This window comes from Haemaphysalis longicornis, unplaced genomic scaffold, assembly GCF_048455015.1.
Source record: "Haemaphysalis longicornis isolate Haplotype H1 unplaced genomic scaffold, Haemaphysalis longicornis Haplotype H1 scaffold_1, whole genome shotgun sequence".
Taxonomy (NCBI): domain Eukaryota; kingdom Metazoa; phylum Arthropoda; class Arachnida; order Ixodida; family Ixodidae; genus Haemaphysalis; species Haemaphysalis longicornis.
Window position 1 is genome coordinate 242,815,123 of NW_027526203.1, and position 18,324 is coordinate 242,833,446.

The following is an 18,324-nucleotide window of genomic DNA, read 5'->3' on the forward strand; positions in this document are numbered from 1 at the left end:
TCTTCTATCTGGTGCTGTGAGCACCAGATGGAAGAACGCAACTAATGCTTGCTACGGCACTTCACATAACTTTCATGTGCGGTGGCTGCATCATGCTTGCCAATTAGCGCAATTTTTAAGAGACCACAAACAACAAAGGGGGCATACTGCATAAAAGCTTGTTTCAATGTATATAGGCAAAAGGTATCAAGTGCTATCGCTTTCAGTTACATGGTGACGTCCTCTAACGTAAGTTATGGCTGCTGTAAGAAATCGAAGGGTTGGAGTGAACTGGATATCTTCATGCTAACCTTACTGCATCCTAATGCGCTATTTTCAACGTTTGTTCATCGTTCCTGGATTCTGCGGTCAGTGTCCGAATGACAGAGTACAGATAGTGGTTACTTCCGCAATCGAGCGAGCATAACATTGCTTTACGCCCTGTTTTTTCCTGATTTTAGTGACAATCAGGACCACTTTCAAGGCAAGAAGATCAACCACCATGAGTTGCCACACATTTAGCATTTAATAAATGTCCATCTCTTTGTCTTTCGGGCACTACCTTAAGGAGAAGAGGCATGCACAAAGATTCGAAAATGAGCTCGTATTCAGGTTGCGTTATCAAACATCTGAGGCATCATCTTCTTCGACCCAAGTCCGCATTCTAGGGAAATTTTCGCTCTAGCAGTTACTGCGAGCAACAGGCCTAGCGGTGGGTACGTCACCAGTTTATTTACTGAGGCCTGTGGTGAGCCATGTCCATGATTTCGCTCTTCAGCCCCGCATTCGTTTGTGCAGGCGTATACCCTTTACCAAACGCGCAAGTTCGCATTCCCGCACGAAATCACCACTGCGCTATCCGATGGGATGAACATACTTGCGCGAAAATATGCCGCGGCTGTGCTTTCAAATACTGATTTTGTCTGCTACCGTTTTTGGCACACTATAGCTGGTAAAAGCATTCTGACGGGCTAGTTGGTCTGACATGATGGAAATAAAATTGCGCTGTGTGGTGTGTCTTCTTCTGTCGTCCCGTGCTTGTAGCGCAATTTTATTTCCAACTAGCTTGTAAGCGTTTACGCGCGCGCAAACCCCTTCGGTTTTGGATGCACATTCTCTTTGTCACTTGTTTCCTACAGCGGGTTCGCCCTATCTTTTTCAACGGCTGGGTCGGAGCCTACAGTCCGTGCTTTCTTGCTCGCTGTTGTACGGCGATACATCAGGTACGTATAAAGCCTTGAAAAGAGACACTGCTATGCAAGCTGGTCCATACTTTCTTTAGCAGTACCCCAGCACCCAAGGACGATAAAGAAACGAGGACGGACGCTCGTAACGAAAGACGGTCAAGTGGAAGGATAGCGTCGCACGCTGGGGAAGTGTCCAACGAACAAAGTATAATTCCTTCAGAATAAAGCAACTAAATAGCTTGTTCGCTGATGCTAAGTAGCACACTGTAGCTTAAATTATTTGGAAGGGAAGGCAGCTTTAAGACCAAACTACGTTCCCCTGTTATAGGTATTTTTGCTAAATGAGGGGTGTATATTTAGTAGTGGTTCGTATTTTGCTTGATATTTAATGTAAAATCTCTGCAAGGTAACAGCGTTTTCCTAAAGTGCGTAGGAGAGCTACAGTTGTGTTATACACTTATTTAAAGGCCCTAACACGCACGACCAAAGAATTTGTTTCAAGGCGCGCAAAACCAACAGTTATCGATCGAAATACCTAAGGGGAGAAAAACGTTTATTTCAGTTATTTTTTTTTAAAGTAAGGTGTATAGCAAATGAACTTTGAGAAAAAAATATAAGGCCAAACACTCCAATTTTAGCATTTTATTTTACTGAGCTGAAATAAGGACATTGTCCTTGTTGATCTGCGAAGCCCGACATTGCAGTTAATGACCTGAATGAGCACACCACGGGTTCATTTTTCTAAAATAGAATCAGTAAAAATGAATGCTAATTAAGTCCCACAGTATTGTGCACCTTCCTCACAGTGGCTGACCAAGCTGATAATTTATGTTTATAGATAGTGCACAATCTCATCACGATAGACTGTATATAAGCGAGCGTATCCCATAATCATAAACTCCAGAAAAGGTGGAGGGAAAGCGGCACTGAAGAAATCACATCGGCTAAGCGGAACTGTGAAGGAAATTTTGCTGGGTTGGCCTAATTTGCTGTTTTCAATAAATGAGGTTAAATCACTCACACTGTGAACGAATGCCACATAGGAATTTTATGCGTGGGGTTGGGCAAAATAATATCTCTTTCTGTTGCTCTCTTCGCCCTAAACTCTACAGATAGACCATCGGGGTTGTCATTCGTCCTGTTATACTTCATTATCTAATTACTGGATAGTTCTACAGTCAAACCAGATTATAACGAACCCGGATAGAGAACATTATGCTATATATCGAACAAAAAAGATAAGTTACGGAAATGCACGTGAAACATATTTCTTATAACGAAGTTCACAGCTGATATATCGAACTCGGCGCGCCTACAATTGCCGCCAAAATGCATAGTCTCGGAGCGGCGATTACGATGTTGATTGGCCGCGATGGAGATGTTGAGCCTCCCATGAAGCGACGTGACTTCCGGCACTTTCCGTAACTGTTAACGACGCGCCTGACTCACGATTAAACCCTCCCAGTCAGGGAGTCCGTACCCATTGCATCGATGAACTGTTAGCAGAGCTCGTCAACGTTCCCGATGTTGTGCTGAAAGGAGTGCCCTCAAGGATTGCCCGAGTGTCGACGACGACGTTTCCTTCACTGTGAGCCCCTCGGACGCCCTCGGACGCTGCTGGAGGCACCGAGGATGTCGCCAGTGAAAGCCGTCCGATGCTTAATGAAGCGCTTTCGGCAGTCAATGTGCTCCACCAATATTGCTTCGATATTGAAGGACACAGACTGCAACTGATGCAAATGATGTCTCATTTACAGAATGCTGTGCTAGTTGACGCCGCCAAAACAAAAGTGAAAACAAGAATCACCGCTTTTTGGGAAAGTAGGTAGTTACAGCGGAAAGTAGCTTTATTGCTTGCAATAAATAGATAGTTTTGTGTATGGTAATGACATACTTTATTGTGTTCGTTTCTGCATGCGGCGATGGCAGGAAGAAGGGGTGGGGTTGATGGGGTCCCGCGTACTGGGAACTCGTAGCAAAAAACTCGTTGTAGGCGGGTTCGGCTATTTCGAGCTACTCGATGTATCGAACTAATCATGGCGCATATTGCAGTTCGCTATAACCGGGTTTGACTGTATATGGCGTTAACAATATCTGCTCAAAGTTTCCCTGTAACCATCGCAGTTGTAACTGTTTTAAAATCACTGTAAATGTCAAGCGACATGAATGCACAATGACAGTTGCGAAACCAGTTGCCTTTCGTCTTTAAGACCGCTTTGTCAGGGAATATCTAGTTGAACAGGATTATAGGATAAAATAATACAGTAATTTTACCTTTCATAAATTCATCCAGCCAACCCTCTCAAGTCGGTTGCCAGCGCTGCACGATCATCGATACAGTAAGCGACTGTCAATTTGAAAGGGTGCAAGTATTCTGAAGTACAGCAATATTTTTTTAATATAAAATGCCGAACAGGGCAACCATTGATGCTAAGGGACCTTTATTTTTAAAATAATTTCAGTGGAAAACCTTGGGAGCTACGTCCATCGGCTCGTTTTACATAAGGATTGGCTCAAGTGAGTTCGTATTAACCAGAGTCGACAGCACTTCCTTGTCTCACCTCTGACTTTCCCAACTTGGTCCAAGATGAGTTAGGGTAGTTGGGGGCGCACAACAACATGCGGTGTTAACTGCTCCCAATTAACCCGCTTATGGTGTGAATTCTCCTGGGATTTCGTCATGCACCATCCAAACAGCAACGATAAAAGTAATTTCAGCAGGCAATGAGCTAAAATCATTATCCGATACCCGAGTAAGCTGAAACAAAGAAACATTTGCTACATGGTACCCATTGCCTTGTTTTTCTCGTAAAGACCGACTTTCGAATGATATTTTAGTTTGACAACGAACCCTTTGCAGCACTTCAAAGGAATGTTTTCACAAAGCGAGATGATTAGACTACTAGCAGATTTATTACGGTTTCGAGCGATAGCGAAAGAGAACTCCAGAGGGGTATTCTTTCCTGCTTCGGCAGAGCGGCAGCGAGTGCTCCAGAAGTAGTGGCCCAATTATCAAGGCCAATATCAATGCTATGTTTGACCGCAAAACATGACCCACAGGACACATTTCTTGTGCGACCCAGCAGAGGGCAAATGGTTGAATAGTTCGGCAGGAAGGTAGTATGCGTCTCTTTCGGTCTCAAGCTAAGTACTTCGATGTAAGTTTACATGGACACCGAGCGCACGTGTAGCCGAGAAAAGCCCAGTGCCCTGAAGGCAAGTGTCACGCATTGTTCGTTTGTACGTTTGAATTCAGAAGGTAGACCCACAGACCTTGTTATGAGGATAGACCTCGCACAGGGACCAGCATATTTATGTAGGATGCTACGACGATAAATGAGGGCCATTAAATTATTTTTCTTGGGAAACGGCTTCTGCGTACAGGCGAAAACTTTACATGGAGGTCGGATTTTTAGTCTGTTTTGTTTAAACCAAATTGTCGACGGCACTTACCGTCTTAATACGTAAATAAATAAACATCACTTTCCCAATGGGACAGCTGGCGGCCATTTCAGACGTCCGTACAACTTCGTAACGCCGCCGCCACTTGTGGAATTTCTAACAAAACGCACAAACCTTCCAGGAAGGAAGAAGCCAAATTTGGCGGCAGAAGAAAAATCGCTGGTTTGTTGCGGCGGCGCCACTCAGGTGGCGTCGCCGTTTGAAGTGGTCCCAAGGTTTTAGACAGCAGCCGGCTTTTACGTATGCAATAAATTGTTTTCATTAGTTTTCGTAGTAAGCATGTAAGTTCCGTCGCCGTTCTGGGTGTTGAGCGAAATAGACGTCAAAATGCGACTTTTTGTTTTTGCGCTAACGGAGAAGCGGTTAGCTCAGATCAGATCAGATATAACTTTATTGTTGCCACAGGTGGTACATTTTTCAGGTCGACTTCAGTGTCCTTCCGGCGACGACAGGATTCATATAAAACTCTGCGGCGCCTTCGGCCACCTGGGCTTATGAGGCCTGGGTCAGAGAATCTGCTGAGCACCGCGGCCTCCCACTGCTCCGCATTCCTAATTTGGCATAAAATGGGGTGCTTTTTAAGAGTTTGTAGGAGGTTTTCTTCGAGGGACCAAATCATATGTGGTAGGTCTGCGTATTGATGGCAAAAACAGCATTGCTTAGAGTGCAGCTCGGGCTAGTAGAGTGATAGGAGGGCAGGGGTTGGAAATGTGGATGTTGGAAGTTGGCGCCATACTACAGCGTGGCGGCGGGAGAGGGAGCGGTCGTGTGGTGGGAAGCGAGCTCTGGACAGTCGGTAGTGATCGAGTACGGATAGGTAGGTAAGAGGTGGTTCTCTCCTATGTGAGAACCATTGAGGAGATCTGCAGCGTCACCGGTCTCTCGGATGACCAGTTCTCGAGAAATCTCGCGTGCCGATTCATTTCCAGTGAGGTCGGAGTGGTCCGGTGCTAAAACGATGTATATTTTTTGTTTTGGGAATTGGTGTGCCTGCAGGAGTAGGCGCAAACTTCTGGGGTCAACTCGCCAGTTGGAGTAATTGGTAATGGCAGATTTGGAGTCGCTTATTATAGAGGTTAATGGTTGGATATGGAGGTTAATGGTTGGAGATTATTGGTTGGACATGAAATTGGATAGGGAAGGAGAGGGCGGCTAGTGTTCCGTGGGAGGAATTAACTACGACCGCCGCCATGGCTTCGTGTCCTGGGTATTCTCAAGCATCCACGTAGACAGCTTGTGGGTTGGAGGAGTGTTGTTTGTGAAAAGCCTGCGCCCTCGCTCGGCGCCTTTCCTCGTTATGAATCGGGTGCATGTGTTTAGAGAGGGGGTGAATTACCAGTTGGTCTCGAATGTCTGGGGGAATGTCGACGTAGGTGTGAGAGATGAGTAGAAAAATATTTAACTCATTTATTGTCGTAACACCGTATATAAAAGAGGTACTGAATGATTCCTAGTAATGGCTTAGCCTCACTGCCCTCAGAGCTGCGTCTGCCTCGCGAACTTCGGGATCGTCCCCACGCGAAAGACTATAGCTCCCGTTTTAGAAGCCCGCAACTCGACGTGGGTCGGACGCCGTCCACAAGCCGAATCCACATACTGTGCCAAGATAGCTTTGCGGTGTGCCGCAGTCTCTGTGGTCCCATTTGCGCTCTTAGTGGTGACATTGGATGCTTGCCGCTCTTTCCGCTGTCCAGAAGTTTCGGCATTCTCTCGCCATCGATCACATTCCGGGTTTTTTTTTGTTTGCCTCTTACTCGGCCCTGAAGTCGCTCCACGTTCCATCTCACACTACGCATCAACGCTTTGAAACAGTGCCAAGATCTCAAACACAAGCTCGAGAGCCACCTCCGGCTCGGCTCGATGTACCCATTCCCCATGCGTTCTTTCGTTCTCTGTTCTTCCTTCGCTCCGTGTGCCTGGATCAACAGAGAAAATTTTAGCCGTCATACATCATCACTTGCTAACGCAGTAATAACAAGGATAGATAGACCTCTACACATACACGGAAACAAATGCGGAGCAAATCAGTCAGGCAGGTGGACGGCGCTTATCGAGCGTTTTCTCTTCCAGGCTGACTTTTCCCGTGCTCGTGGTTGTACTCATGGCTTTCATCGTTCCCCTACTTGCCGACGGCCCATCGGACTGGGAGCTCCTACCGGAGCAGCTAAGTGGCTGCTATTCCAATTGGTGGTCGCTGGTGATTCACGTCAACGACTTCATCCCTCGGCCCCGAACGGTGAGCGCAACGAAGGAAGGCCCCAAAGAAGTAGGGAATTAGAATGAGATGCATCAGTCATGAATGGTTTTCCTTTAAAATGATCGCTGCACAGGTGCTGCAATACGCTAGCCAATGCACTATGCTCATCTCGACAACAATCTGATCTAGCCGAAGCAATAATAGTCTGATGCACTTCTAAACCTTTCTTCAAAATTAAGACCCGCGAGGCTTATCTTATTTTCGTGATTTTAAGTATCCCCCGATTCTAAGCATTCTCCCCTACTTTCAGAAAAAAAAATCAGTAAAAAAGTTTGCATGCCAATCTCAGCACCCCCTTTTCTACGAGAAAGTGCGTGTTGCCCAAACCGGCAACAGCGCTTGCTCGCCCTGCTCATTAGCCAGATCTGTCAGAGCGGCGCCTTCGCTGGCTTTTCGTGCGCGGCCAGGTTAGAGGGGGCGCGCGTGCTCTCCCGCCCGCTGAGGTTGGTCGGCTCTGTCTCGTGTTGCTGCGTTCCAACACGACACAACAGAAAACACAGCACGACGAGAAAGTTGCAAAAAGCTTCCCCGTAAACCGTCAAGCTGCATTCAGACGCGTGGAAGCGGGTCTAAGTTGACGTTGTGGCCGCATATTTTAACAAATGTTGAATTTCAAACCACTTCGAGGGGACAGAAAACGACCTGCTGTCAGAGCAGCAGCTCAAACCTTACGACAAACTCGAGCGGTAGTGAGAGTGGCTGAAAATCAGACATGATCAGTTGATTGACTGTCCGTGCTTATTTTTAAACTGTGTGCTGTATAAAGCATTTCTTGTGGATGTCTCATCTTGATACCGCCGCGAAAAGTGTGTGTATATGTGTGCGTGTGTACGGGGGGGTCTTTTTATATTTTTCTAATCTAGCACCCCCCCCCCCCTCATTTTGACCATCGCCATCGTGGAAAAAAATGTGGTGCTTAGAATCGAGTAAATCCACTACTTAAGAAAGGTGAAAAGCTTAACGCACCTATGCCTCTCGTTATGAAAAGAGAGAATGTATTGCCGCATTGGGGTTTTTCTCCAGTCTTGTGCCGGCAATGAAACGAAAGCAATTCTAGTACCAGATACCAGCAAAATACGCGCTGTTTCTATTATATTCACCGGGTTCGTGCGGAGCTTTATACCATGCAAATACCGCATTGAGATGCATATCCCGTGCGAGGTATAATGCCTCGTCAATGGACAGGGTGTGTGACACAGATGGTGCCTTTCAGTGCAGTTAAGGGGTGTTCTTACTATTCATTAATTTGCGATTGCCTTTGCCGATTAGTGGGAGTTTATGAAACTTTGGCTGGCAGCAGCAGTTTCTATCCTCTATGCAGAGACTTTTGTTGATTACTAACTCATTCAAGTGTCCCCCTATTTAATGATAATTTTGTTTGATATTTCTGAAACTTGAAGCTCTCTTACCATGCTTCCGAAATCGGAGCCATGCCGCGTCTGCTCGATTCTTGCCGGTTGCTGGCGTCGCGCTCAGCACCTAGACAGTAAAGTGAGGGAGCAACGTTAACACCGGAACAATAACAATGCCGGCCATAACACCAGAATTGAACGGGATCCTAGTTTTCTGACGGCGTATTTTGCAGTTGTCAACATGAAAAAAATTGGTGAGCTGCAGCTGTTAGCGGTAAGTTTCAAGAAAACACCAGTGGAGGGGCACTTGCTCACTCCACAGCTTTGCGCCCTCCGTGCCAAAGCCTCAAATTCCCCACTGAGAGAAAAGCGTGGAGTCTGTAGCAGAGGTACCGTAGCAGGGATTGGGTACGAACTAAGTCTACGAACCCCTCCTTTGTGCTGACTTTACGCATGATAGGACATTAAAGGTAATTTGAACATGAGGGACACGGGGCCACAAGGAGTCCTAGTGGTTGTTATGCGGGCATATGCCGGCGTAACCTCCCCTTTGGCGGCGACGTGTCATGCGGCCCTATAACAACAGTGTCATCGTTGCTGAGGGGCCAGCTGAACTGGTGCCGGTGCAGCGGAGGGAGGAGGGGGAACAATGGGCGCGCTGGCCTCACCTCGCAGGCGCAGGACTCACCATAGATTCAGAGCGCTCTGGTTGGCGCACCGCCGCACTCCCTGCGGCGCTGCGGCGGCCTCTGTTTCTCCCGATGCCGATGAAAATGGCGGCTCCTACAATACCGGCATATCCGTTCGGCGCCCAGTCGTCCCTAGTGAGTTCGATTGGACACTAATGCTTCCGCATTTACAGTTCACAAGAAGCCCTTACGTATCCCCGGAGTTTCTCTTCGGGCGATCATTTCGTGCTAAGGGAGAGGACGCAAGACAATAGCCTTGTCTTACCACGGAGATATTGGATCAGTCAACGGGCACCCACGTGATAGTGACGCATCCTATGCGCCACGCAGTCGGAAGCCTGATGCGCTGCCCCAAATCACTTCGCTGCTCCAGTAAAGCTTTTAGTTCTAAACGCTAGTGAAAGGCAAAGTAAACCAATTTTGCATCCTTGCTCCGTGCATTAAATGCACTCTAGAGCTTTCTTGCCAACAGGTCTCGAAGAGATTGTGTGACGCTTGAAATTCGTTTAGCAGGCATGATCCCGCCTTTTAATTATCGCACTTGAGTTGATAACTCGTTTTAGCGCTTGTTCCCACGATGGAATGCCTAGCTCTGCGCTATCGCAGTCCTTCAGGTCTTTTCTGGACATGCAATTCCGACTCAACAATAAATTGTAGGGCTTCGTGCGTTGTCGTAGATGGTCGCACGCCAGCCGGTGTACTGATCGGAGAGATTAAAGGCGCGGCAAGGACGCCGACCACTGTATTAGCAGCGTGCGTTTTCTTTTCAAAGACGGCGGTGTTGCTTTGGCTACACAACAGAAAAAAATTTGGTGCGTCTGTTCGAATCAACTGCCCGGCCAAAAATCAACTGAAAGAATACTTGAACTCGAAGTATTCAATACTTGAACTCGAAGTACTCAATTAGGACTTGCTGGGTATTTTGGAGTTACCCAAGGAACCGCCAGTTCTCCAATTGAAAAAATGTATACGAACAACGGACATTTCGGACAAAATAAAGCTATACGTTCGATTTTCTAGGCCACATTTTCCGCGACAGAGCTGGGGCGGTATTCTCGTAACTGACCCTTTAGAAAACGTCCCTTTTGAGTCCCTTTCATCGTGACGTACTTCCGGTTAAGCAGTGGGCCTTTGATTCAAATACCGTAACTGTTCTTGCAAACGCATTTTAAAGAACTAAAACCGTATCAGAGTATCTTTTATGTGTTTATGTGAACGTATTTTGAAAAACTAAATGCGATGAATTTTTTTTTGTTACGACATTGAACGTTTCCACCGCAAGGGGAGGAACGTCCACACATAGAGTTTCATACTAATATACACTACAAGGAAATCTGGCGCCACCGTCTAGGGGAGCCGCGCTTAAGAGAGCTTGCCGTCATGTACCGGGCAGGCACGTTCCACTTGTCCTTGGCATGGCTCACGAACAGGCTGGAAAGTCGCCTCTGGCTGCAAAAATGCAACAATATTACTGCAGAAGATTAATCGAATTTGTTTTATCATTATAAAATTAAAGCTCCAGAAAGATGCATTCGTCAGGGAATATTTAGAAGCTTCATGCAAAATGAACAAAAAAATAATGTTACCAGTTTTTATTGATTTTGGCTTCAAGACGAAATAGAAGCCACGTGGCTTACCAAGCCAAGGAGGCGAGGAACGTCGCTAGCTGCAATGGCGCCGCCCATGGCAGCCCGCGAATGCAGTGCCAGATTTCCCTCTAGTATATATTAGTATGAAACTCTATGCGTCCACAGATGACAGCTGCAGCCAGCTGTTTCCTTGTGACAGTGAAGTGTAAACAATGCTGTGGCTACTCAGTTTTTCGCGGTTGGACTCAGTTTTGAGGTCGGTGACAATGCCCGTGTATCAAGATAACCGTCCAGTTACGTATTTTGGCATCGACGCACTTGTGGCATGCCGACGCGGGCTATTCCAAGGACCTGGAATGGTGATTTACGTCGTTGACATTTTTGTGGTGCTCTACGAGTGAAAAAAATGTGTAAGAGGGGAGGATTTTCGTTTCTTAACGACGTACCTGTTGCGCGCGAAGTCTACGAACGTTAAGCTGGTATGTGTGTTCGTAAAGTACCAATACAAAGTTATAAATGTCACGCCGAGTGCTTGTGCAATTTTGTTCGTCTGCTCGATAGCTATCAAGCTCGCAGACGATCGTTTATCCCATTGCACGTACTGACCGTTAGCTAGCTCGCAGGCGATCCCTTATTTCACTGTATGGTGGCGGCGTATGATGCACAGGCTCACGGAGGGCTGCGACAGCGATAGCGTTTCTTCGTTACCGGCCGCTGACTGAAAGCCACCGGTAGCGACGAAACGAAGGGCGCATAACACTTGGTCCTCGACGCTGAACCCGCGCGTCCGCCGACCAAGTTTGTCCCGGAGCTCGTAGCACAGCCACCGCACGGTCCTCTTTGAGAGGCGGAAATGCTGGCGGAATGCTTCTCGGGGCATATCGAACGCGTCTACATTGCTTCTCGACCGGTTGTTCCGCCGGCGAGCCAACAACACGGCGATAATCGGCGCATTCACTGCTGTTTCCAAAAACCGTCTGTTTGAAATTCAAATCGCCTGTTCGAAGAAGCCGCGGTCAAACGCAGTAGGTCCGCCGCGCTTGCGTTACGTCACATCCAGTTGTTTGCTTTTAGCCAATCAGGGCTCGCTCAAAAAGGACATTTTTGAAAGGGACACAAAAGGGACAAACCACGAGAATACCGCCCCAGGACGACGTCATTTTGAATTCTAAGCCACCCGGCTAGCTGCGGAAGGGATGGTGGTCGGCTTCACTCCCGCCGGGTGTTGTGACAGGGCGGGGGCACCCGATCCGAGCTCCATGGCCTCCGACATACGAGTGGTAGCGTGCATGATGCGAGCGCCCAGCCGCTGTTGCAGCCGTGAAGAAGTCCAAAAGCCGTAGGCTAACGTAACTGTTTACTTCATAGCGAGAGGTGAGCCGAAGCCAAAAAAAAGAATGCCCCGACGGGCGAGGTTAAAATACAGGACTCGAGCAGAGCGACAGTATGGATTCGCTGCTCAAACAGGAATGAGTTGCAGCGCTTGGGCGGCTTCTATTTATACCCAGAAGCGTCAACGGTCAAAACGCCAACAAGCGGCCACACGCCACGAACGTCACAGACACACACAACGCTCTTTCCAGAGTTCGTGACAGTCGGTAGCCTCGGCGCACGAGAGAGGGGAGAGAGGAGGACTCCGCTGAGATCGCGGGGCCTCTGTGTCCTTGAACAAGTCTCGACGTGCCGCTGGCAACCGCCGGAGTTTGAAGCGCGTTGAAACGTGCCCCGCCGGGCCGGCAACCGTCGAAGTTTGAAGCGCGTTGAAAGCGAGGCGTCTGGCCCGGCTTGTCGAAACTTGAATGAACATGCTGGCGCCTGATGGCTGAAAGGCGCCCGCAGTGGCTTCGCCGCACCGCCGAGGAGTGATGCGGGAAAGTATGGCGGCGCTGGTCGATTCGTAACAGCTTCTCCGCCGGGGGTCCGAGATCCCGATGGATAAGGGTCTTCAACCGTTGTCCGGAGGGATGCTTTCGAAGTGAAGTGCTAGGCAGACGCTCGACTCCAGGCCTGGGCTGCACGACACCGTGCTGGAGCTTCACAGGGCCAGTCACTGGACGAGTAGTGGCTCCCCAAGAACGTCGCTGGCTTGGTCAGGCAAGCAACAGAACAACACAGGAAGACAAAACCGCATCGCCGGCAAGTGCGAAGACAAATCCACACTGAAGATCTACCAGGCTTTTAGTTGCGATAAAATACGCTAATAGCTAACTACACTAGTTAAATTTTAGCCCAGCAGTACTTTAGGCAAGTGCACAAACTTGAAAGGGGACATTTCACGTGATTGGAAATGTCCCACAAAAAGAAACGTAATCGTAAAGGGCGAAACCTGCTTCAGGAAAAACAACGCAATAGAGAAAGTCAGGCGTCTACAGGCCACTTCTCGCGCTGAGGACTGCGATTTGAGCTCTCGTCATTGGCCCGAGCTTTTCCCTTTTTGTACCGCACTTTAGGTGTGGCTGCTCTCTGAAAGCGACTGCGACCGCGTGAGAGGACACTGGCCGGTCCCTTCGAGAACAGTCGAGCGCGCGGAGGAGCGAGCGGGATTTTCCACCGTTCATACGTTAGGCGTGCACTCCTTGGAGGCGGCGTTCCCTTGGCTGCCTTGGCGCGATGCGAGCTAACGGCTTTTCCCCTCGGCGTGCCCGCACTCAAACACGCGCCGCAAGTACCCGCGAAAGTTTTTGCTATCTCCTCGTTGCTCGCCTTTTTACGAACGCGTTCGGCAAGCGAATATCGGAACGCGTTTGCGTTCTCTCCTCTAGGCTGGTCGGTGCGCGACTTCGGCTCAGCCACAGGCGACACCGGAACCTCAATAGCTCAGCCGATGTTGGCCTATCATCGGGAGCATCAGCTGGGAGTGAAACGGGCACGACGAGCTCTTTAGACACCTTGTAGTTCCCAACAGTAACTACCTCGTCGTCCCTCGCGCTTTCAGTGACAGCCTCGGCACGCGAAGACCGAAGCGTGTTCCCGTTCTCCTTCCTCACTGCCAGAACTACACTACAACCAGGGTGCCCTGTCTCAAAAGACGGCTCAGCCGCCCGTGACACCTGAATCTCTACGAGCTCGGCTGGCCGTTGCTCGAGGTTGGTTACCTGAGCTGGTGGCAGGACGGAATCGGCTTGCTCAGTGGCGAGATCGTCATGACTCCCAACTGAACCCTGCAAACCGTTGGCTGCTTCGACTGCAGGCTTTCCCACCACGTCGCTCGTTTCTGCATTACCGTCCGAAGGAACAACCTCCGTTTCAGCGGACTCGTGTTGCCTTTCGGTAGCCTCATGGTTTACGCACTCCAGCGAAACCTCGCTATCTCGCGAAATTTTCATGTTCAGACCGGTAGCCGCTCTCAAGACCTCCCGCGAATTCGAACACTTCGAACATGGTGACGAAACATCTCTGCTCACAGTAGGTAGGGGCCTTACACTGCTTACACACAGTGTACTTACGCTGCCCTCTGTCGTGAGCCTCCGGAAATGCCCAATCATCGCTGTCTGTCTGAGTTTCGCCATTCCTCACAGAGGTGGCGACACTAACGTTACATTAGCACTTCCATAGAGTTAATACTAGCACTTCGCAGCGAGCCCAGCTGGTTCTTTACTCGGCAGATTCTCGAAATTGTACCCCTTGTCGCTTAACAGCTGATCCGACCTGTTCGAGAATAGGTACTTGTACTCCGGAAGAAGTTGAGGGGATACTGCTGCCTGCGTCACAAGTTCACCAAACGGACCTGCGATGCTGACCTTAGCAATCGGCAGGCGCACGTTTCGTGCTCCTACGGCTGGCTTCACCCAAACACACTGCCCCGTTAGCTGATCCGGTTCAACATACGAAGGGTGGACCATGTCTACCGTCGCCGCGGAGTCGCGAAGAACTCGGCACGGTTTACCGTTGACGACAAGCTCACGTACGTAAGGCTTCAGAAACTGCCTGCTGTCCTCACGCTGATCTAGTACGTGAAAGACGAGTTTTCCTTTCTTACAACTGGCAGCGAAATGTCCCGTCTCGCCGCAGTTGTAACACGCAGCCTGTCTGCGCGCTTCAAAAGCTTTCTTTCTGCGCTGCTCCTCAGCGTCTGCTGCTCTCTTTTCGTTATCGTGGCCAGTTTCTCTATCCACGACAACGATTTCCCTTGCTCCACCGTCTTCCTGGGGAGCTCTGCCTTTCGGCCCTGACTTATCAGACCTCGGCCTGAACTCTTTTTGGCCGTCCTTCGGCCCCTGCGCACCTCGTCGTGCGACGAACTCGTCGGCTAGCTGAGCTGCCTGATCCACAGTATTTACCCCTGGCCTATCTTGCACCCAGAGTCTCAGGTTTTCTGGTAGACGGCGGTAAAACTGGTCAAGACCGAAGCACTCAACTACCTTGTCGTGCTCTCCGAAAGCCTTTGCCTCTTTGAGCCACTCTTCCATGTTTGCCCTCAGCTTATAGGCGAACTCCGAGTACGACTCGCCCTTAGCTTTCTCGGCTTCACGGAATTTCTGGCGAAACGCCTCTGCTGACAGCCTGTACTTACGCAGGAGGCTCGACTTGACTTTTTCGTAGTCCTCCGCCTCCTCCTTTGGCAAGCGGGCCATCACGTCGGATGCCTCACCTGGCAAAAGTGTAAGCAGCAGCTTTTGCGGCCATGAGTCTCGGCTAAACTGGGCCCTCTCACACGTACGCTCGAAGTTGAGCAAAAAAAGACCGATGTCTTCTCCAACCTTGTAGGGTCGCTTTAGGTCACACATTCGCAACGTAGGTCGCTCAGTCGCCGCAGACTGCACGCTTGGCGCGCTGCTGTCACTCTCACGCCTAGGTCGAGACGCCTCGACGTCTAGACGCTTCATTTCCAGCTCATGCTGTCGCTCCTGTTCTCGCCTTCTATCCTCGCGTTCCTCTTTCTGCCTCTCGATCTCCTGTTCTCGCTTTCTTTCCTCGCGTTCCTCACGCTGGCGCACAGCCTCTGCCTCTGCAGCCTGACGTTTAGCGGTCTCCCTGCCATTGATCGTCTCAATGCACTCAGGCAGCTCGTCATCGTCAGCCCCAACAGCGAGTATAGCCTGTATCAGCTCTGGCTTTCTCAGCGCGTCCGTAACATCCAAGCGCAACTCTTTTGCAAGCTCCAACAACTGCGGTTTTTTCAACGCCTTGAAATTCATGGCCGGTCTAGAGTACTGCTTTCTCACTGCTCCAAAATGTTTTGCGCAAATAACCCACGCGGCAAAAACACACGCTCTACCAGCTATCCTCAGAAGCCTGGTAAAACTCAGTGAAGAAAAGTCCCGCACTCACCCTTGACCGCCGTGAATTCTGCGAAGTCCGAAGCCGCCTTGACGTCCGTGGTATTGGGTCTCACACCGCTGGCTTCAGGTGTTACGAAGTTGCCATCCCACCGCTGCCAGCAGTTGTTGGGACCGGGCGGGGGGCACCCGATCCGAGCTCCGTGGCCTCCGACATACGAGGGGTAGCGTGTATGATGCCAGCGGCCAGCCGCTGTTGCAGCCGTGAAGAAGTCCAAAAGCCGTAGGCTAACGTAACTGTTTACTTCATAGCGAGAGGAGAGCCGAAGCCAAAAAAATTGCCCCCACCTCCCCGAAGGGAATCGTGAGGAAGTGCGAATGCATTTCTTGCGCCGAGAGTACACGGCGTAGTAATTCTGACATCGCCTTGAGAGGCGCCCAGCCAGCGAACGGTCTAAACTGGAGCAGAGCGAGCAGGAGACTGTAGCGAGAGAGCGCGCGCGAGCCGACCCACGGAGGTCTGGCGGTTTATCGCTGCATATAAAGGGGGGTACGCCGCGCTGAGCGCGCCGAGCCAGGTGGCTGAGAGAGAAGGCGGGCGCGCGAGAGAGAGGGGTGCGCGCGCAGCTGCAGCCAGCGAGGAGAGAGGAGGAGCGAGCGAAGGGGGAGGGAGACGCGCGCAGCGGCGCACGGGAGCTGCCGGGAGAGGAGGTGGTGCGTGACGTCACGGCGCGGGTGAGGAGAGGGATGCGCGCGGCGCACACCGCCGCGCCGCGAGGGAGCGGTGAGGGCGTGGCGTCACGTGGTGAGTGACGTCACTGCGCCGTTGCTACCGACGCTCCTCTCCGCTCTGCGCCGTTGCTAGGGAGAGCAGGGCTGCGGACGCCGCCGCCGCCGGCGGTGGATGGTTTGGGGTCGCTTATAAAGTGCATCGCACTTAAAAAAGACAATGCCCCGACGGGCGAGGTTACAATACAGGACTCGAGCAGAGCGACAGTATGGATTCGCTGCTCAAACAGGAATGAGTTACAGCGCTTGGACGGCTTCTATTTATACCCAGAAGCTTCAACGGTCAAAACGCCAACAAGCGGCAACACGTTACGAACGTCACAGACACACACAACGCTCTTTCCAGAGTTCGTGACAGTCGGTAGCCTCGGCGCACGTTGAGTCCGAGAGAGGGAAGAGAGGAGGACTCCGCTGAGATCGCGGGGCCTCTGTGTCCTTGAACAAGTCTCGACGTGCCGCTGGCAACCGCCGGAGTTTGAAGCGCGTTGAAACGTGCCCCGCCGGGCCGGCAACTGTCGAAGTTTGAAGCGCGTTGAAAGCGAGGCGTCTGGCCCGGCTTGTCGAAACTTGAATGAACATGCTGGCGCCTGACGGCTGAAAGGCGCCCGCAGTGGCTTCGCCGCACAGCCGAGGAGTGATGCGGGAAAGTACGGCGGCGCTGGCCTATTCGTAACACAGGGTAACAAACTTTGGCCTTGTTGCTGCAGTGGACAGCGACATAGTGTGGTTCGCTGAGTTAACGGACGACGAGTCGTGCGCAAAGTGACTGCGTTGCCGCAAAGCGACTCTGACTCCGACGAAGGCACTCGCGACCGCCCGCAACCACAATTGTAAGAATTGCCAACGTTTTGGCGTTGATGTCTATGGCAATGTTTGCGAAGAAAACGTGACGCTTGCAGAGATTCAAGTAGATGTTTTCACACGAAGGAGGAATTCATGACGAGGAACAATTCATGACATCTTCAGTCCTACATAAATGAAATAAAGTCGCTTTTTGCGACTCGCGGGTTTTTCGGACTGCTTTTTTATTCGGACTATTTTTCGTTCCCCTCCAGGTCCGAAAAATTGGTCGGCTACTGTATAGGAAAAACCGTTCCAACCTACTAAAACTGCTCGATGGCTCATACAAACCCCCGTTATTCAGTGCAAAGAACACCTAAGGTGTACTTGATGCAAATTATAAGTACCTATCCGAGAGTGGCCGAGTGCCTTTAATTAAAAATAGATGTTAGCATGAGTTTCACGAGAGCAAGTAAAAAAAACAACACTTTAAAAACGTTGTCAAAGACAGCCAAGATAAAAGTAAACACTAAAACAATTGTCCGCTCGTGCGGTTACAAAAACCACAGAAACAAAAGTTCCCAACCGACGTTTCGCGGCCAGTGCCAGTGTTAAAACATTGAATTGAATTGTACAAACCTCCGTGACATTCATCATGAGAGGAGCGATAGGGAAGTGGAGAGGCAGGAAATGGGGGGGGGGGGGGAGCGGAGAAGGATTTACGGGGCAAGGGCGGCAGGGGTCTATCGTCTCCTGACGGAATTTGTAGCGAAATCTGACTCAAGATGAAGACTAGGCATAGTTGAAACTGGTCAACCAGAATCACCTAATAAGTTCGGCGTACCCGCGCGGAGTCATTTTTGGTCATATACATCTTGGAGGGGGGATCCGGACAGTTTATCGAACGCCGTTTTATCGAACGCCGTTTTATCGAAGTCGTTTTATCGAACGCCGTTTTATCGAACGCCGTTTTATCGACGGATGTTTTATCGAAGCCGTTTTATCGAAAGTGTTTTTCTCG

General features: G+C 50.1%; 1 protein-coding gene across 1 annotated transcript in view; it reads left to right on the plus strand.

The window, feature by feature from the left end:
- The window catches only part of LOC144143398 (nose resistant to fluoxetine protein 6-like), a 70,328-nt gene that overhangs the window by 19,758 nt on the left and 32,246 nt on the right, over positions 1-18,324 (plus strand). Inside the window, exons 8-9 of the mRNA XM_077675161.1 lie at positions 1,119-1,202; positions 6,699-6,864. Coding sequence (XP_077531287.1) covers positions 1,119-1,202; positions 6,699-6,864 — 250 coding nt within the window. The remainder of the gene's footprint in view (positions 1-1,118; positions 1,203-6,698; positions 6,865-18,324) is intronic.